The sequence below is a fragment of the Talpa occidentalis genome, unplaced genomic scaffold (genome assembly GCF_014898055.3).
Source record: "Talpa occidentalis isolate TD23 unplaced genomic scaffold, MPIMG_talOcc4v2.1 talOcc4.13, whole genome shotgun sequence".
NCBI classification, from domain to species: domain Eukaryota; kingdom Metazoa; phylum Chordata; class Mammalia; order Eulipotyphla; family Talpidae; genus Talpa; species Talpa occidentalis.
Window position 1 is genome coordinate 20,580,913 of NW_023601322.1, and position 20,046 is coordinate 20,600,958.

Below are 20,046 nucleotides of genomic sequence, written 5' to 3' on the forward strand. Positions count from 1 at the left end.
CTACTTTGCAAGGGATGGAGAGGAGAGAGATTTAGGAGGTAGGACTGAACTTTGGAGAGGCTCCGGGTAGGGACCCAGCATGACAAAGGCCTTCACACGCCCTTATTTTATAGGTGAGGAATCTGAGAACAGAGAGGGAAGCACCTTGCCCACGGTCACACAGCATGCTGACAGCATATAATGACCCAGAACCGAGGTCTTACCTCGTGTCCAGGGTTCTTTCCATGCTAGATGGCCCATGTTCTCCCTCTTGCTCTCCTAGCTAACCTCGTCCTCAGGAAAGTTCCCAATGTTCGTTGGCCTCTGTTGTGGGATGTGTGTTCCCAGGCTCCCTCACTCAGCATCACCTCTGACTGTGGACTAAAAGGCCACGCATGGTGCTTCTGACCAGCGAAGTGTCTTTAGGGCTGGAGATGGGGACGTGGTCCCCTGAGGCATTTGTGGACACAGGCCTTAACCTGGAGCAGCTGCCTGCTTTGCAGGCTACAAGGCTGACCCTTCATGGTGATTGTTATTTTAAGTAATTCACGTTGGAGGGAGGAAGTGACTGAGGAAAATGTGAAAATGAGTAGCTATTGTGAGATGTGTGTGATAAATGAAACAGGGAACATAAAGACAGACGAAGAGGCACATCTGTTATTTTTGCTCCTTTTTATAGCAACCTCTAAGGCAGACTTTTCACACTAAGTAGGAACCCCTTAGCTGCTGAGCAGTTTCCGGACCCCAGCCTTCCTTAACCCCGATGGGAGCGGAGGAGGGTGGATGCCACTGGGGCCCCAGGACAGTGTGAGCCCTCAGCCAGCAGCCCCCACGCACCTGGGGACTGAGGCTTTGAGCCAGAGGCCTTGGAAGGGATTTGAACCAGCACTTCTGTGGTTTCCCCTCCATTTTTGAAGGAGGGCCAAAGCCAAGGGCCACCTGCACCAGAGTGTCCCTCACAGGCAGCCAGGAATGCAGAGGCACTTTTTCCCCTAAGAATATGGACACATTAAAAAAAAAAAAAAGGGAAAGACTCACAGTGATGTGACTTCAATTATATGAGGTAGGAGGAATGACAGGGATCAGGGATGGTAATCGACATTGAGTAGGAAAGACTTGGCAAGATGGGACCCATCAAAGAGCCATGGATTTGGCGATGAGAATTTCACTGCCAGAATTTTCACCTTGAAGTCCAAAGAGTGCCAGAATTCAGAGAACAAGGTGGTCAGTGGAGGCAGTGATGTCGACTGTGCTTTCCAAAATGCTGGCAGTGAAAAGGAGAGACATTAACCCGAAGGCACAGAAAGGCGGAAGGGTGGCTTATGGCCAGCAGCGAGGCTTTCACATGTTACATTGCTGTGTGGAGGCACCTGCTGAGAGACAGGGGACATGTAAGATGGAAAGGGAATAGTGGCTAGAACGAGGTAGCCTTGTAATGCAATTAAAAAAAAAAAAAAAAGAACCCTCCCCCCACCCAAGGTGGGGAGGCAGTAGCACGCCCTGTCGCATCATTTTCCCCCAGATGGTGTTCCTGACGCCCATGTGCCCGTGGCGACCAAGCACAGTGACTGGAGGGCCTGGGCTGATGGAGCTGACAGGGTCTGGTTTCTTCAGGGGCCACTGCTGTTTGTTCAGAGGTCCGTCAGCTGTTATGAGGAAGAACTAAAGGGCTGCTGGGGTGGGGGGCGCTGTCCCTGAAATAATCCTGTCAGCTCCCATCTCCCCCAGGTGCCCCTGTGAGGAAGCTTTGGCGGCTCCGGTGAAAACACATGGGGGCGGCCGAGCAGACAGACTGAGCTGCTGCTTGGTAGCGCCTGAGCGTGCACCGTTTCTCTCGACTGTGCCCTCCACGCTGCTGTGCTGGGGCCCGGATTCAGGGAGAGGGGAGCTCTGCTCCCTGGCGGGAGCTGGAGCAGCCTCAGAGGAATGAAAGGCAGGTCCTACAGATGAGAGGGAGGACAGAGGCAAGACCTGCCAGGAACAGGGTGGGAGAGTATTTTGTGGAACGTGGGCCCATTGCCCGATGGCACAGAAGCCAAAGCCCGTGCCACCAGCTTTTGAGAAAAGAGCCAGTGTAAGGTGGGGTCACCTGGAGGGAGACTGGGGTGAAGACTGTCGAATCAGTCTCCCTGGGGGTGGGCTTTGGGCAGTATTTATGGGGTTGAAGAACAAACCCAGAAGGTGCGAGCTGGTAGAGTCTGACTGGTTGCTCTCTGCTAAGTCACGGTGTAACTCGGATTTGGATCCGGAATGGCAGTAGGCAGAGCTCCCCGTGCTTCCCAATGTGGTCCTTCTAACCCCACCTCCTAGGGTTCTGTCTTCCATGGCTGTTTTCATTCAGCACCTTGAGAACAAGAAACACGTTTCTCAGCCTGTGCTCGGAAACACAACTTGTCCACTTATGAAAAATCAAGTTTCTGTTTTCCTTGCCCAAAAGGAAAACGTTGTAAGCCTGCCCTGCTGTTCTTGCAGTGACCATGGTGACCACTATGGTTTCAACTTCAGGAGAGTGATTGGGTATTGGAGTAATTGGCAGGAGGCATGTGCAAGCAAGGACAAGGGCCTTGTCCAGGAATGGGGACAGCCTGCGCAGAGGTGGGCGGGCCCTGCACTGGGAGTTAGACTTTGGTGGAAGCAAAAGGGTGGGATCTGGAACCCCATGGCCTGGTTCAGTTTCCATTTCCACCTCTGACTTAGCTGTGTCACCTCAGATGCTGCATCCTCATGCATGTGGGCAAAGTAGCTCCTACCTCATAAGACCATGGAAATGAAATGAATGTGCAAGGGAAGCGCTGAACAGCACCTAGCATCCAGCAGGCACTTGGTGCCGTCGATGCTGCCCTTTCACGGAGCGTGGTGGAGAAGGTAAACAGCATGGAACAAGATCAGGAGTGAAGATGAACAAGAGAGGCTTCCAGAAACCATAGCACCAAACTTCTCTTCCTTGGCCAAGCCACCTCTCAGGGAAGGCTCTCCTCCAGGAGGCATCCCTAGCATCTCCCCTTGGGTCATTTGCTTGTCAGTCTTATGTTCCTAATACAGAGAAAGACCTGACCCCCTTCTTAATAAATGCCTGAACATTTTGGGAAGAGGGGAGTTCTCCTCTGAACCCCTAACCACACAGGCCTATGACCTCCCAGCCTGAATGGGGTCATTGTCCAGTGTATTTGTTGGGTGAGGGCATGAATTGCCCCAGATTTGCTGACGTGGGCAGGATGGGTCCTGACTTTGACTCACTGCTCATTCTGCGAGGGGTCTTGTTTCCAACTCCAGGCTTGTCCCCTGCCTAGCTGCGGAAGCTGCCTTAGTACTGACATTCTGTCTGGTCCTGGAGGGTCCCACACGTGCCATGCTCTCTGCTCATTGGTGTCTGCTGTATTATCGGGCACCACTGGAACCCAATCTTGGGGAGGGAGTTGTTCTTATTAGCAGGTGCCATAAAGTTAGCATCTGTTTGTCTGTTTAGCAAAATTTCTGGATAGGCTGACACATGCATTGGTGTGGGTGATGGTGAATCTGGATGGCCACAGGCCGGGGGCAGGTCTGCTTACCCTCCCTGGTCTCAGGAGGTGCAGTGCCAGCTCACACACTGGCCCAGCTGTAGAGTCAGCTTCATTGTGCCACTGTTGTGACACCGGGCGAGCCCTTTGACCTGGCTGGGCCTCTGGTGTCAATCTGTGAAATGGAAATAATGAATGTTGTTTTGTGGACCTTTTCAAAGTCAAAGAATGAAAATGAAAATGCAGTGACTGTCACAGGCTACCGCACAGGGAAGGCCCGGCATGCAACGGGTACTGTGGGAAGGACAAGAAGCTGCGGGTTTGGCCTTGGGGACAGTGCTTGGGTAGGAGTCGCAGACGGCACTCTCCCGCTCAGCTGCACAAAGCTCTAGAGAGAGGGATGAGAGCCACATGCTGGTAAGTCTGACTCTGAAGCTCATGCTGTTCCCTCTGTTTAGAAGATGAAACATTCTCGGAAAGGTCTACCTCTCACCGGGTAGGTGAGAGGGCTGGGAAGAGAAGGTGGGGACAGGACAGTGTTAGGAAGGAAGGTGGAGAAAGGAAAGTGTGCTAGAGGGGCGCCTTAGGTTGAGAGGAGCACCCGTTGTGTTCTGAGGGGAGGGGTAGGTCCTGTCTTTGTTTTTCTTAATGGTCGTTACATGGATGTCTTTATGCTAATTCTTAGGGCTGTCCACCATGATTTGTGCACTTGTCTACACATATGTTATACTTTCTTAAAAGGTTAAAGAAAATAGGAATTTTATAGCAAGATCTATTGAGTCCAAATGTGTTTTTAAAGTTCATACTCACTATTAGTTATGCAGCCCTCATCTGCAGCCGTTCAAGTGACATTAAAAGTTGTGTTTAAGGATGTGAATATATCCAGATTAAATTCCCTGAGTCTGGATCAGCATACAGAGCCAAAATTCTGGGAATTGTGACCCTTCTTTCTGGCTGACTCTTTTTTTTTATAGAGGCATGCTTTATTTATTTATTTATTTATTTGTTCGTTTTGTTTATACAAGCACTGGGTACAGTTAGAAGTGTGGGAGGGTGAGAGAATTCACCAGAACCAGAGCGGGGAGCAGAGCAGGCAGAAGGACCGAAGTACACTGCTGAGGGGAGCAGCAGGCGGCAGGAGAGGTCTGCGTGCCATGCGGGACCCTCCTCCAGTGGCCGGGGAGCAGCCAGGGATCGAACCGGCGCCGCAGAGGCTGCGGGCAGCTTCGCAACCCAGCGCTCAACTGCTGCGCCACCGGGGAGGCCCGGCTGACTAACTCTTGACATGGAACCTACCATTGGACAGAGGCCCTCCTCTTTCCTTCCTTCTCCTGCCCAGCTAGGAGACTTTTTCCTTAACCTCCCTTACTGAACAGCCTCTGACCCAAGTTAGCCAATGAGAAGTGAGCAAAAGTATTATGTGAGACTTTGGGGACTGTCTTTAAAGGGAGAGAGGTGCATCTTTCTTTATCTTGTCCTCCATCTTGTTAACCAGATTTTAGATGTGACGGCTGGAGCTCTGGTGTCCACCTTGCAACATGAGGATAAGAACTACATCCTTGAGATATCAGGGTAATGAGCTAGAAGGAGCCTACTTCTTCAAAGAATGGAGTCATTCTCCTGGCCCTTGATTGTTCCATAACAGAGAGGAAAAAATGTGTATATTTATTGTCTTGTCACATGGGGGTTTCTGTCCCTGCACGTTGAAACTAATTGGAATTCATATACTCCCATGAAAGACATAATGTCCATTCATTGCTCTCCTTGGACTTCATGGGCCCTTTGACAGGCCCCCAGCTGGGAAACCAAGAAGATGTTCATTGTCCTGAAAAATGCCATTAACTTCAAGAGATTAGGCCCTGCATAAGAGCTGAATGGATAACCCAAGTGGTATGATTTAGAGGGCCCAGGTAGTCTTCCAATTACCTGTTTCATATTCATAGTGCCTGAAATTCCATCTTTCCATATTAATTCATAAGACTATGCAGCTATGAGAATTCTGGATTGGGGAGCTATATTATATTATTTCTCATGCTGGCATGAAACCATTTATCTGAGAAATTTAATGATGAATGGGGACCTGGGGGATCATTGACTCCAATAGTTTTCAAACTATGCCTCAGCAAGCCCTTGCATCCCGTAATGGTGCCTCGGGGCCTGCTATTGAGGCAGAGAAGTTGGCTGGGGGAGTATGGAGGACACAGGGCATACTTTTTCTTTGAAACCAGTGTTTTGTTGCTGAAAAAAGTTAGAAAACCACAGTTCTCTTTAATTTTATAGGCCAAGAGTCTGAGGTTGCCAACAGGGTAGTCGAGTCTGAGTTCAGATGGTTGGTTAGTGGTTGAACTAGACAGAATTCCGGTTTCTGACTCTTGACACCATACTTTTTCCATGAGTCCACATTTCCTCAGGTTAGTTCCAGAGGTGTGTAGTGGGGGAGGGAGACTCGAGGTTGGTAAACTTTGGTGGGAAGGGGCAGAGCCTGGTCTTGGCTCTTGTGAGGATGCTGGAGGGTCTCAGCAGATACCCTGGGCACTTGGAGTAGTTCCATGTTGATGGGGAGGTGGGGGCCACCGAGGGCCTCTGATCACTTCACACGTTGCAGCGACTCAACATTTGAGCAATCTCTCCATCTCAGGGCACAGTGAAGGATGCTGCCAACCGGAGAGTCACAGAGCTTTACAGTTTACAAAATGTTCCTACATTCTTACGCTGCATCTTCACAAACTCCTACCTGGAGGGATAGGTATTATGTTTTCCATTTTACACATGAAGACATGAGTGAGTTGGAAGAAAGAAATTGTCTTTCCTTGGCTCCCAGGGCTGTGACCCAATTCATGTCTCCTCCTGAGTGCTCATGCTGAAGTCGTTCATCTTCCCGCAGCCCCTCCTGTGCTCCAGGACACTGTGAGCCATTTTCTCCAGCCTTGTCACAGCCTTTAGCCAGACACCAAGGTGTTCAGACAAGTATAATCTGTTTCCACACTTGTAAGTCGGGTGACCTGCTGCCTGGCTTCTTTTACTACGAGTTGGGTGGTTATAGTCATGGTGCTGGTACCAGCAAACCAGGGTGTGTGTACACACCTATGTTTGAGGGGCAAGGCAGGAGACAGGGCCGCGGATGATGCTGTACATGGTTCTGAAATCCCTATTTCTGGGATGGAGGGAAAGAGCACCCAACTCTCCAGTTTCTCTGTATCAACCAACACTACTTGATGACAGAAACTCTTCCATTAAAAGGAGTAAAGGGGAAACATAAGTATAGAAAAAATGCTGCTTTTGATGGTGGAGGATACGAGGGTGACGCCTCAACATCCATTGCATATCCATCTGTGTGGCAGCAATGTGGTTTCTGGAATTGACTCCAACTCCTAGGGAGGCTTCTTCGTTAACTAAGTCAACTATAATATATACCCCTTCGTCTGTGATGGGCTCAGGGACCCAGCCATGAAGCAGTCAGTGTCTGGTGATTTCTATTGAGCCCAAATTGAAGAGGCCTCTCCATTTCCCTCTCCCCCGCTTCCTCTCACCTTCCTCCTCTCTTCCCTTTTGGCTCAATTACTGTTGGCAATAAACCATCATATGACCATGAGGATGTTCACTCTTAGGAAGAAGGCTGTGCTCTGGATGAAAGAGCAGAGGATGGAAGAACCTGGGTTCTAGAAGCACTGGTCAGGCAATTGTGGGCCCACAATTGCCTGACCAGTGCTTCTAGAACCCAGGTTTTTCTGATATGCGAGAAAAAACCCAGGTTTTTCTGATATGCGAGATAACACATTTCTCCAGGGTTTCTGCTACTTTGGCAGGAGATCCTAACTGACATACTTACCAAAAAGACGTAAGAAATCATTGTCTCCAGAAGTGATATGGAGTCTCACCAAACACTCCATATTCATACTTAGCCATCCCTAGTGATCAGGGTGATGTATTTATGACTCAGTCAAAGTTCAAGGGCAAATTATGCATGGAAATGTCATCCTGTGATGTCTAAGCTGCACTTGAAAGATAAATGAATCTGCTCTAACATGTTGATGGTGAATACCAGATGAACATGTTGCAATTTACCAGACCTTTGTAGACATAATGCCTGGACCGAGGAACATGCCTTCTACGGTGACTCTTTAGATCAGTGGGGTCGGACTGTTTGCATGGGGCTGCATATGTCACATGGTGTGGCTCAGGGGTTGGCAAACTACAGCCAATTCTGGTCACACCCATTCGTTTCTGTATTGTTTATATTTTCGCACTGTAACAGCAGCATTGCATGCACCAGAAACTGTAGCCAACAAAACCTACAGTATTTACTACCTGGCCTCCCAGAAAAAGTTTGCTGGCTCCTGGTGTACAGCAGTGTCTACAAGGCAAACCCACAACGTTGCAAGGCTGACCTGTCATGGTGGTGGCTGCACTCGAGGCCAATGTTCTGTTTTCAGGGCGTTCAGGCAGAATACACCCATCTTGTTTTCATATATAAGTATTAACAACATTGAATGACAAAAAACATTCTTTAAAATGAACCCTGTTTTCACGAATTCCTATTATAAAATCAGTTACTAGTTCCTGCAGAAAGCTCTCTGCCCACCAGGTTGCACTGAACACATGTGAGGATGCGGTGGAGGTGAAGGTCACCGGGAGATCTCTTGACAGTGCTCCGAGTGTTGTTTGAATGTGCATTATTGTAGCACAGATGAGGCTCCGGTTAAAATTCTCTCCATCAGGAACCGTAGTATATAAATGAAAGCTCAGAATCTTTTCCTAGAGCAGAGTTCTAAAAGGGGTAGGGGGGAGACAATGTTTTTGTGCCAGGAAACTGTGGAGCAGAGGGAACCCAAGAAAGTGGCAAAAAGGGTGTTCCAGAGACAAGCACCCTGATGTCCCAGAGTGAGCTGGGCTAGCCCTGTTCCTGTTTAACCAATTTCCATAAATATCAAATGAATAATGAAGCACTTAATACTTGACAGCTTTCATGAAGCAATAGTCCTATGCCTCTGCTTCTTGCCTGCTCCCCTGGAAGGAGGCAGAGAGTTCGTCCTCAAGTTGGTACAGTGAGAGATCGGGGTGGGGCTGCCTGCCCATGGGGTGTATGTGTAGGGGCTGTGGCAGCAGGGAGGGGTCTGATGCTGTCAGTGAGGAGAAAGATAAGCTGTTATATCCATGCCTTTGCTGGCATTTCTCCCTCAAATGTTCTCCTCCAACCCGCATATTGATTTATCTAAAATGCAAATCTGATCATATCACTCCTCTACTTCAATCCTTGCAATGGCTCTGTGGATAAAATCCCATGGAGACTTGGCTCCTGCCCACCCACCCAGCCTCATCTCTCCAGCCAAGCTGAGCCAGCTCTGCCACGTCTCCTGCTGCCAGCCTTTGCCCACATTTCTCCTGTGCCCAGCAGCCCTGGCCCCACTCCTTTACCTGGATGAGCTCCCTGTCCCAGTTAGGTCAAACACAGCCTCCTCTGGAAACCCTCCTTGCCCTTCAACCTTCCTCCCCATGCCCTCCCACCCCTGCCACCCCCCAATTTGGGTTAAAAGCATACTTATCCTACTAGAGGGCATTATCTGTGTCTTCCTCACTGACTGCAAACTCCTTTTTAAAAAAAAAAAATTATTTATTTATTTTATACAAGAACCAGGGCACAGGCCAGATGTGCGGGAGGGTGAGAGGATTCACCAGAGACAGAGCGGGGAACAGAACAGGCAGACTGACGAAATGCACTACTGAGGGGAGCAGCGGGCAAGACAGGAGAGATCTGTCTCGCCATGTGGGACCCTCGCCGGCTGGCTGGGATTGAACCGGCGCTGCAAAGGCTGAGGACAGCTTCACAGTGAGGTGCTCAACCACCTGCGCCACCAGTGGAGGCCCTGACTGCAAACTCCTTTAAGGGCACAGACTATGAATTACTGATTCCCATTTCCCTGGGAACATCTAACACAGAGTAGACAGACACTCCCGTCACACCTCCAGAATGCCTGGAGCTTCTAGAAGATAGAAGTGCGGTTAAATGATAGGTGCTTGACTGCAACCATGGTCTTAGAATGGGAAACCTCTCCTGGTGCTTTAGAAGTAGATGACCATAGTGAAATACTCATCCTTTTTCTCAGGTTCCTCAGGAATGCTAGATAGTTTTAAGCATCTATATTTATAGGGAATTCTCTTGAAAATCTAAATAATAGCTCAGCTCTACCTGCTGAGCTCCTCGGTCTGAGTCCGCCCCGATACTGTGTCTGTGCGCGTGTTGGACTTGCTGTGAAGACAGCCAGGTTGAAAAGGCGTTAGGATTAGAAGAGCAGTGTCAGCAGAGGGGCGCCGACGGCTGTGGTCACTTGCGGTGTCAAGTACAGACCACAAAGCGTGTGTCTGGATTGGAAATGAAACGTATTCTCTGAGTTGAATGTGTCAGTGCTCTTCCTCAAAGGGGAGAAGCTGATCCCAGTGCTTCTACCCCAGGGCTGGCCCTTTAAGGTGCGAAAGGACATTCCAGGTCCACTTTGGTCACCAAGTCATGGAAATGTGGTCTGTGTCTTTTTTTTTTTTTTTGACTTTGTTTTTTAAAGATTTATTTATTTTTTTTTATTTTTTTTTTTAAGATTTATTTATTTATTTATACAAGCACTGGGTACAGTCAGAAGTGGGGGAGGGTGAGAATTCACCAGAGCCAGAGCGGGGAGCAGAGCAGGCAGAAGGACCGAAGTACACTGCTGAGGGGAGCAGCGGGCGGCAGGAGAGGTCTGCGTGCCATGCGGGACCCTCCTCCGGTGGCTGGGGAGCAGCCGGGGATTGAACCGGCGCCGCAGAGGCTGCAGGCAGCCTCGCAACCCGGCGCTCAACTGCTGCGCCACCTGGGAGGCCCTATTTATTTATTTATACAAGCACTGGGTACAGTCAGAAGCACGGGAGGGTGAGAGAATTCACCAGAGCCAGAGCGGGGAACAGAACAGGCAGAAGGACCGAAGTACACTGCTGAGGGGAGCAGCGGGCGGCAGGAGAGGTCTGCGTGCCATGTGGGACCCTCGCCTGGTGGCCGGGGAGCAGCCGGGGATCAAACCGGCGCTGCACAGGCTGCGGACAGCTTTGCAACCCAGCACTCAACCGCTGCGCCACCGGGGAGGCCCTGTGGTCTGTGTCTTTTTATTATAGAGAGTGTAGCTGTTTCTGGCCACACTGTAAAAGCGTGACAGGTCAAAGGTGGAACTGCATCTTCTTGCACAGCATGATGCTGACAAGATGATGATGATGATGGTGATGACAATGTCTCTACCCTTTGGTAAAAACTGGATAACTTGAGGCAGATGCAGGAGAGGAATACCTGGGAGGCAGTGCTAAGACAGGAGGAAGATGTTTCTCAGGTTGCAGATCTGAAGGCCATCATAGCCAGGTTCAAGATTATTCAATAAGTTATTTAGAATACAAGTCATACTTCATAAGGGAACTGAACAAGGGATTTAAATCATGGTTCTAGTCTATAATAGTAATTTATTGAAAACAAGGCTGCTGATGGCCAGTGTTTACAGCTGACCGTTTAAACCTCAGCTCTTTGGATTCCAGGGTTATCACTGGGCATTTCTGCTCACCTGGCTGCAAGACACCCTGATCACAGAGTATCCCCAAACCAGGAATCAGCCTCTGCAAGCCTGCCTTGTTAACACAGATCTAAAGAGGCACAAGAACAGCATGTACTTATCACAAACTCCTTGAACACATGGGAGGAATGTCACTTACATAATCTGGCAGGTTGCAGTTGTGCTGTATGATACACACCCCGGCTTTCTTAAGCCCGTAGAAGCCTCTGAGGTCTTTTTTAAAAGGAATCTTTCCATTTTCTATTGGAGACAATGCTCGCAGCATGAGTAATGCCCATCAGTTATCAGTAATTTAGCAGATTGTGCCAGTGTTGACATTCGTTCCTGGCTTAATTGTGCGTGAGTGTGTGTTTTAAACAATGATGCAGCTGTCCCCATTCCTGGCAATTAGGATATAAAAATGGTGTTCACTGAATCTGGCAGAGTGATCAGTTACCCATGTGTTTACTCTTTTGTTTGCAAGGCCTTCTGAGTGTTTGCTGCAATTCTACAATCAGAATACCAATTCAGCTTAAAATGGAAGCAAGCTCCATGAGAAGAGCGCCAGCAGGGCCTTCGGAACTCCACCTGCTGAGCTCCTCAGTCTGAGTCCACCCCGATGCTGTGTCTGTGTGCGTGTTGGACTTGCTGTGAAGACAGTCAGGTTGAAAAGGCATTAGGATTAGAAGAGCAGTGTCAGCGGAGGGGCGCCAACAAGCCGTGGTCACTTGTAGTGTCAAGCAATCCACACACACTCCCACCCAGAGTCCAGTCATGGAGTTTCAAAGGGGCAAATGTCAGCCCCAGTCCCTGTCCCTGCTACTGACCTGACCAGAAGAGCTGGCACCTCGGGGGTACAGGTGTGGCTTTCCCTAACTTATTTGGCTCTTGGCCTGATGGGTTTCTTGCTATGAATCAGTTATCTTTGTGTCAGCTCCAATGGGGACTCTTCTTATTAGGTTATAGCAAATGTGAATAAAATAACTATAAAAAATAACTTACCCCTCTGGAAAATGGTTTGGCAGTAGTCACTAAAGCTGAACATGCGTATATATATATACTGTATGACCCAGCAGATTCACTCTGAAAGGCCAACACCCAGCAGCATGCTCATGTTCACTAAAAGGTACAGTCTGGGGGTCTCTGGTGTTGGGGATAAAGTATTGGTGCTATCAAGCTATCGCCAGCCATTGCGGCATGAGTTCCATTCCCAGCCAGGGACCTAACCCTCATGGCACAGCAGACCTCACCTGTCTCACCTGCTGCTCCCCTCAGCAGCGTATTTCATAAAATAAATAAATCTTAAAAATAAAAACAAAATATAAAAATAGATAAAATAAAAATAAATCTCAAAAAAAAAAAAAGACATAGCCTGAAGGTTCATGGCAGCACCCCCACCCCCAGATGTCCATCAAGAGTAGAATGGATCAATAAGTTGTGTTACAGTCTAACAAGGCACACTACACAGATGGTATAAACTGCAACTGTACCTATAAATGATCAACTGTCTAAACTATAACACTTGCTAGGTGTTAGTTTTTCATCTCTGTGAGACAAGTTAACTCATACTCAGCTGCTGAAAACAGCTCGCACTCACCAGCTCACAGTTGCTAGTTTTCCATCTGGACACAGTCTTGTGTTCTCTGCTAAGAAGGTGTCAGCAGCTGGAGCTCTGGATCCTCTTCCAAGTTCATTTAGGGTATGGACAGAATTCAAGGTCTTTTTGGGGGCTGAAGGACGGAGGTCTCCTATTTCCTTGCTGCCTGTCAGCCAGAAGCCATTCTCAGCATTTGGAGGCCATGGCCCCCTGGGTCTTCAAAGCCAACAATGTAGAATTTGCCTGGTGCCAGTCCTTCTCACACTTCAGATCTCTCTCATCAAGGAAAGCCCGGTCCCTTTTCAAGGCTCAGTTGATCAGACCCACTGAGGATAACCTCCCTATCTTAAAGCAGCGGATTTGGGGCTTAGTTCTGCAAACCCCATTAACAGCAGCACCTACATTAAACCTCAGTTAAATAACTGGCAGAAGGTGCTTGCACAGGAGAGGATATAGAATCTTGGGGGCATCTTAGAATTCTGTCTAAGAATTCTAAGCACATCAGCATGGATGGATCTCACAATTAATGGTGAGTGAAGGACGGCAGACACAAAAGAATATATGAAGTATGGTGTCATTTGTATAAAACATGAGAACAGGAAGTGTTATAGAGCAACCCCGATATTAAACGGGTTCCTGGCTGTGGGTCCTCACCCGCGCGCTTTAAAGGGACTTATGAATACTCTACTACAGACACACGCAAAAGGGTTAATAAAAGGTTTATTTACAAGAGAAAAAGAAATAAGGAAAATGTACAACTCAGGGAGAAAATAGGGAAATAAAGTCTTTAATGCCCTAACAGAAGCACTGATCTTCGGTATTAGAAGTCCACAGTGGCTCCGCTGGAGTCCATGATAACAGAATAGGGAGGAACAGCGTGCTGAGGGCTAATAATGTTTTTGTGTCCAACTTGTGAAAATTCCGCAAGCTGCATGCACATTTTTAGAATAATTTTGATTCACTACTTTAAAAGAGATTTGTTTTATTTTGCCAAAGAAGTATCTATTCAAAGTCAGCTCACTGTCAGAGTGGGTACCTGATGGGGGTAGAAAATAAGCAGGAAAAGAAAGGAAATAAGAGATCACCTTGCCTGGAGTGGGATGATGACACTCAGGAACTCTGTGAGGGCCAACTAGGTGAAATGTTAGTGCTTGTCAACGTGGGCCTGTGGGCAGGACACACTACCTAATTTGTGTGCCCAGTTCAACGTGAAGTGTGGGGCTTGCTTCTTCAAACATTAAGAATGGGACGACAGCAAGAGGGGCATGTTAAGACACAGGTCGGGGTGAGGGACAATCACACTGGCCCCACTCCCAAGTGGCCAGCCCTGCCGGATGTGTGGGAGAGAGACCCAGGTTCTGACTCCAAAGACTTCTTACCGGGTGAGTTACTCCGGGCAACTAGAGCCTTGGCGTTTTCCACTGTAAAATGGGTTAGCTAAAGGCTAGGAGACTCTGAGTAATACTGCAAGCAAGAGCAAGTACTTTTTTTTTTTTATTTTAAAGAGGCATGTATTTTTATTTATGATTTATTTATTTGTTTGTTTGTTTTGTTTATACATGCACTGGGTACAGTCAGAAGCGCGGGAGGGTGAGAGAATTCACCAGAGCCAGAGCAGGGAGCAGAGCAGGCAGAAGGACCGAAGTACACTGCTGAGGGGAGCAGCGGGCGGCAGGAGAGGTCTGCGCGCCATGTGGGACCCTCCTCTGGTGGCCGGGGAGCAGCCGGGGATCGAACCGGCGCCGCAGAGGCCGCGGGCAGCTTCGCAACCCAGCGCACAACCGCTGCGCCACCGGGGAGGCCCAAGAGCAAGTACTTTTTGATGTGGAAGATGTGAAACGAATATAGGGATTATTATAATAATTGGCTGCCCTATTGTTTATGTGTCATTTCTTTAATTGGTTAAAAAAAAAAAAAAAGACTTGCAACCTCCTGTATACTATTTATTTGAAACATAACTCTTTGCAGATAGCACAGAGCCCCTTCCACCATGAGAGTTAACAGGACTTCCAAGTTATTGGTACAGCCCCAACTGTGAGATTTAACCTTGGGATCTGTGGTCTTTCGAGCTCAAAGAGGAGGCTACCAAATATCAAGGTCAGAGTATTGCAGTCTGGACACTTCCCCATCAAAGTTTTTCTTCTTCCTGCCGTTTGAGTTCCTGTCAAGTTGAAATCCTGACCTGGCTCTAGAACCTCCCCAGTGGCTGGAGGGCGGTGAGAAACGGCTTCCTAGACCTCATCAGGCAGGGCTCTATGGCGAGGGCAGAGAGCACTGGGGGACTGAGAGGTTGGGATGACAGGGCGGTGGCTTGATACATGGGGAAGAGGGTGATAGGAGAAAAAAGGCGAGCGAGCGTTTAGGGGTTAGGATCTCTGAAAACGCACGACTTTGGCATTATATACCTGTTTATTTTCCCTAGCTTGCACTCTTGAAACAAACATTTCTAGGCACGGTGACTTACTAAAGCTTTTGGAGACCGTCGTATCCGAAGGTGGCCGGCTGCCTGACCTGATTTATGAGTGGTTCCAGCGATGGGACAAGGTCCCAGTGTCTGGGTGACAACAAGGTCTTTGATGAGCAGCGGCGAGCTGCAGTTGGGGAGGGGAAGACCTGCGGCAAGGGCAGAAAGCCCCCGAATTTCCTCCCCGCGGGAGCTGGACACCCAGGGCGCGGGCGGGCAGCCCCGCAGGCCATCAGCATGCAGGAGCCGCGCGCGCCGTCCTTGAAGCGCTGCCCGGCTGACCTTGCTCTGCTTTCTCCGGAGAAACCTCCGGGAGAGCGCGAGGACGCGACCACGGCGGTGACTCAGTGCCCGGCGCGCCGCATGCAAATGCTCCCCTCCAGCAAGCCTAGCTCTGCGTCCCCGGCTTCCCCTTAACACCCCCCCCCCTTTTTTATTTTAATTCCACGATTCACACCCGGCGTTTTCCGTTCTACCCCTCCCCCTCCCCAGCCGCCTGTCATTAGCCTGATTGCCGGGTGTTCAGTCCCCCACCTCCCTCTGCAGAGCCGAAGGCCAACCTCCGTGCGCCCTCGCTGCGGGCCGGAGCGCCGGACGTGGCCCCCTCGGGCAGAGCCCCGCGCCGGGCTCCCGCGGCCGGGCGCCGGACCGGAGGGGGCGGTGCGCGGCGCTCCCCGACTCGCAGGAGGACGGCGCCCCGGCTCCGCTCCCCATTGGCCGCCACCTCGGCAGGAGGGGGCCGCCCCGGGCTCGCTGCACCTGGCTTCGCCCCTCCGCAGGGAAATCGCTGGCTGCCGGGCACGGGCGCCCGGGGGTAAAGGCAGCGGGAGGAAGGCCGGGGGCCGCGGCCGAGCTCCCTGCAGCTCCTCCTGCCCTGCTCGCCGCCTCGGCGCTGGCGACGTTTGGATACCCCCTGCGCCCGCCGCGCCAGCCTGAAACTTTGCCCTATAGAGTCCCCCACCTGCCTGGCGGCGCCTAGAGGCACCTGGCCTGCCGCGCGCCCCCCGGGCTCCGCTGCCCCACGCGTGATTGCCGGGGCCCCTGGGCGCCCGGAGCCCGGCGCGCCCCGCCGCGCGCGAGTGGCCGCCAGGATGCGCTACGCGGACCCCTCGGCTAACCGGGATTTGTTGGGAAACCGAACTTTGCTCTTCATCTTCATTTGCGCGTTCGCCTTGGTGACCTTGCTGCAACAGATCTTGTACGGCAGGAACTACATCAAGAGGTGAGAAAGTCCCAGCGAGGGTGGGGATGCGCGGAGCCCGCGGGCAAGCCCTCAGGGGGCGACCGCAGCGTCCGCCAGGGCGGCCCCGGGGTGAGCGACCGAGGGGTCTGCCCGTAGCTCCGCCGCCGCGCTAGGCTCGGGTCGGGGCGCCGGGGAGCTGGTGTCTCCCCCCGGGATAAGAGCGCCCGCCCAGCGCGGGTCCGAGAGGCCCGACAACTTTGTTGGGCTGTGAAAAATGGGGGACAGGTTGGAATTTCCTGAGACCAAACTGGTGATAAATCCATTTGAATGTCCAGAGCGGCCGCAGGGGTCAGATCGGTGTCCCCCAAATCTGCAGAGCCATAGCTGTCCGGTTGGAGGGGAGGCTGGGAGTCGGGGGTGCAGGAATCAAAACCCGGCAGCATGACCGCTCTAGTCCAGAACTTTTGTGGGGATGTTTTCGTTGGGGGGAGGGGAGTGTATTCCTGCCCCTCCCCCCACGCAGATGCATAGCATCGGGTGGGGTGATCGCTAACTCGGACAAGGACTCAAGGATCGGGAATTTTTATAAGCCAGTAGCCGCTGGATCTGTGAAACTGCTAACTTGACCCCCTTCTCAAGCACGATTCTTGCTCATCCTTTGCGCAGAAGGTCAGAGCTGCTGCAGAAGTTAACCCTCCCCTGGTGGGCCTCTGCTCCCACCCCGACTGTTCACGGGCCAACTCTTCTAAGAGAAAGAGCAGTAGGAGGCGTCACTCCGAAACTTGGGGGTCACGGCCTCAACCCCTGTGTGTGCAGAAGACCCACCGAAATGCCATCTTTCCTTTTGCCCACCGTGCTGGCTGAGCAAAAACGCTTCAGGCTACTCTGCTTTGGTTTCAGAATTTGGAGAGCCTCTTTTGGAAAGCAAACCCCCTCTCTTTTCTGCAGGAGGTCTTTGCTGCCAGTGTCTTCCTGCTCTCACTGCCCCTCCCCCAGGCTGATGAAAAAAAAAAAAAAAGCCTCTCGAGATATAAACAGCCTATCTTCTCTAAACTTCCAAATAATAAAGCTGTTCTCTTTCCTTTGGGTTCCAGATCAGTCATTTGCAACCCCCTGGTGAAGACTGATGCCTGTCTCCTCTCCCTCCCCCTCCATGGGGATTGGTCAGACCCCTTAGGGAGAACATTTGTTTCCAGCCAGCCCCTGCCACTGACCTTCCCAGAGTGTTCTGCCCCACTTGAAGGCGGTTGATGAGGTTTGCATGGGGCTGGTGGCTTTAAAAGATTCCAGAGGCTCTTGGCTTGCTGGAACCCATTGGGCTTTTCTCTTCTCTGTTCTTACTGCCGCCCACCCCAACCTGGGCCTGGCCCTGTGCAAGGACAGCTGTGCCCTAAATGGCCTGCTCTAGCCTCTGCTGGCTGCACTTGTTCCTCACAGGTTGGCTCTGGATTCCTAGACCCTGGTGGCACCTTCCCAGAGCTGCAACTGCCAGGAGCTGCCTTGTCAATAGTCGAGAATATCGGTACCCACAGTGAATGCCAGTCGAGCTACTAACGGCCTTCTCTGGCAAGTCCACTCTGGTCTTGGGTGGATGGGCTTGCTGCCCAGAGTTCAGCAGGATACCCATTGCTTCCTAGCTGCCCTCCTACGGAGACCCTGTCCCTCTAAATCTCAGATGCCACCTTGCAGGCCTCACTCCAGGGACTTGGTTAATCCAACCAACCAAGCAAAACTGGTTGCTTGCTCCTTATGGAACGCAGTGGGGTCTGTAAATAGGTGATGATGTGGTCCTGGTGTTCAGGAGATTTATTCTGGGACACAGAATGGCCACAAATGAGATACTCAGGAATGAATGAGGGAGGAGGAACCCCTGCACTGCAGTAGTTAGGGAAGACTGCCTGGAAGAGGTGGAGGAACCTGAGTGAGCTCTTGCTAAAAAAATGGTGCAATGTGTAGTCTGCCTCCCACAATGAAGAACTGTCCAGCCCAAAATGTCAATAATGTTGAGGAGGACAATCCTGCTCTAGACAAAAAGCTCCATGAAGTAGGAATGCTTTGTTTTGTTCCCAGCTGCACCCTGAGATCCAACTATGGTGCTTGGCACATAGTAAGTTCTCAGTAAATATTGGATAATGAAGGGATGATTGAAAGCGGTGTGCGTGTGTGCTCAGGCGTGGATGTGTAGGCACAGATGCAGAGATAATAATTGGAAGAGACAGAGTGAAAAAATTGGTCCTGCTGGTGTTGGGGGGAGGTAGGGAAGCAGAGGACAGATGTTATGTTGGGTCAGTGACCCCAGTGGAGCATTTTATGCATGGTAAGGACAGTTTGAACTTAGTTCATTTGGCCATTGGAAGCCACATGTGGCCCTAGATTTGAGTAGTGACGTGAAAAAAGCCAGCAGGAAGGAAGGTGGTCCTGACCTTGTAGGAAAGGGTTAGCAAGTCTGTTCATACATCCTGGTCAGAGTGAGGAGAAGCCGGTGCAGGAGCAGATCTACTGTTGGTGAGGGTCTCCCGAAGGCTGCCCTGCTTTGTTTCTGTGCTGAGCTGGTTTGATGGATTCAGCAACATCGCCATTGTTTGCTACAAAGGGCTCAGGAGCGCAAAGGTAGCAGGCCATTCCAGTGCGAATTAGGGACTTACTAGAAGAAAGTGGGGGATGTCAGTTGACGTGTATTCAGTTTTGGGGCCCACGGCCTCTCCCTGGACTGTACAGTGGGTATTACCAGGAAGTGGCATGAAAAGCAATCACAACTCTGGGAAGCTGTTTTGCAAATATGGCCAGGAGGGGGAAATGTGGGACAGTGCAGATGGCTTTCTCTACTGGAGAAAGTACACACTGTGCGGATTAGGAGGAAAAAGCAAGACGCAGAGCTGTGAAGTTGCCCTTCGTAGTCTTGGCTTCGATTGAACAAAATACTCACCAAAGATTTACTATAGGCTGGACACCACGCTAAGTGGACAATGCAAGATGGACACAGTCCTGGGTCCCGGGAAGTGCGAGGTCTGTTGGGAAGATGGAAAGATACATCCCGCACGCTGGACACTGGAGGTGTGGCCAGGGGACCCCCTGGATGGGGCGGTGCCATAGTGAGTCAGGATGGCTTCAAGGCACATGGAGGCATTTGAAGGGAGTCTAGGAAAAAGGGAATGACCGATAGGTCTGGAGGGGGTGAAAGGAAAGGAAGTGAAGCCCAGCCTGAGCAAAGATGTAAAAGCGCAGGGATAATGGAGTAATTCTGGCGAACTCAGCGTTGCAGCTCAGTTATAGCTCGGGACAGAGTGACGCAGGTGGAGTGGGATTGTGAAGAACTAATAGGAAACAAGTGAGAATTTCTCGAGGCGAGAGGTTAACACACTGGAGTCTAGATCTGTTTGGACACCACAAGGCGATGCCTTGTGGAGCTTCTCCAGCACCTCCCTGGAAATGAACCCTGGAACTGTGGCTGGAGAAGAGTCAGCCAGGCTAGCGATGCGGATCCTGGAGTCACCAACCATCAAAATCAGTGTTTTTCAAGGTTTTATAATGGTGTTCCACAGGAAAGAATAAGTTTTACCGAGGGTGTACACTCACTCATGCACCCGCCTATAGCAAACATTTTGTGAAAGAAATCATAGCTGTATTATAAGAAATGCACTTCAATATTTTCTATTTTACCTCACAAAAAAAAAAAATTCTTTTCCTCTTCCTTTAAGACATAAATTCAGCCTTGAAAAGGAAGGAAATTCTGACACATGCCCGGCATGGATGCACCTGGA

The 20,046-nt window shown here is 50.5% G+C and overlaps 1 protein-coding gene and 1 long non-coding RNA gene across 6 annotated transcripts in view; one reads left to right on the top strand and one right to left on the bottom strand.

Annotated features, from left to right (window-relative positions):
* Positions 1–651: 651 nt before the first annotated feature.
* Positions 652–13,095, bottom strand: LOC119243786 (uncharacterized). 3 transcript variants are annotated; one of them, XR_005124823.2, is made up of 4 exons: positions 12,639–13,095; positions 3,531–3,654; positions 2,154–2,323; positions 652–1,349 (listed from the first exon to the last, which is right to left on the bottom strand). It is a non-coding gene; the product is annotated as an uncharacterized LOC119243786 (long non-coding RNA). The 3 variants fall into 3 exon arrangements; XR_005124822.2 differs by having other exon boundaries at positions 652–1,352; XR_008551363.1 differs by lacking the exon at positions 12,639–13,095 and adding an exon at positions 7,010–7,112 and having other exon boundaries at positions 652–1,352.
* Positions 13,096–16,184: 3,089 nt separating this feature from the next.
* ST8SIA5 (ST8 alpha-N-acetyl-neuraminide alpha-2,8-sialyltransferase 5) overlaps positions 16,185–20,046 on the top strand; it is a 63,853-nt gene continuing 59,991 nt past the window's right edge. For all 3 annotated transcript variants that reach the window (XM_037508570.2, XM_037508572.2, XM_037508573.2), the window contains exon 1: positions 16,185–16,324. In XM_037508570.2, the coding sequence (XP_037364467.1) occupies positions 16,194–16,324 (131 nt within the window). In that variant the 5' untranslated portion in view covers positions 16,185–16,193. The remainder of the gene's footprint in view (positions 16,325–20,046) is intronic.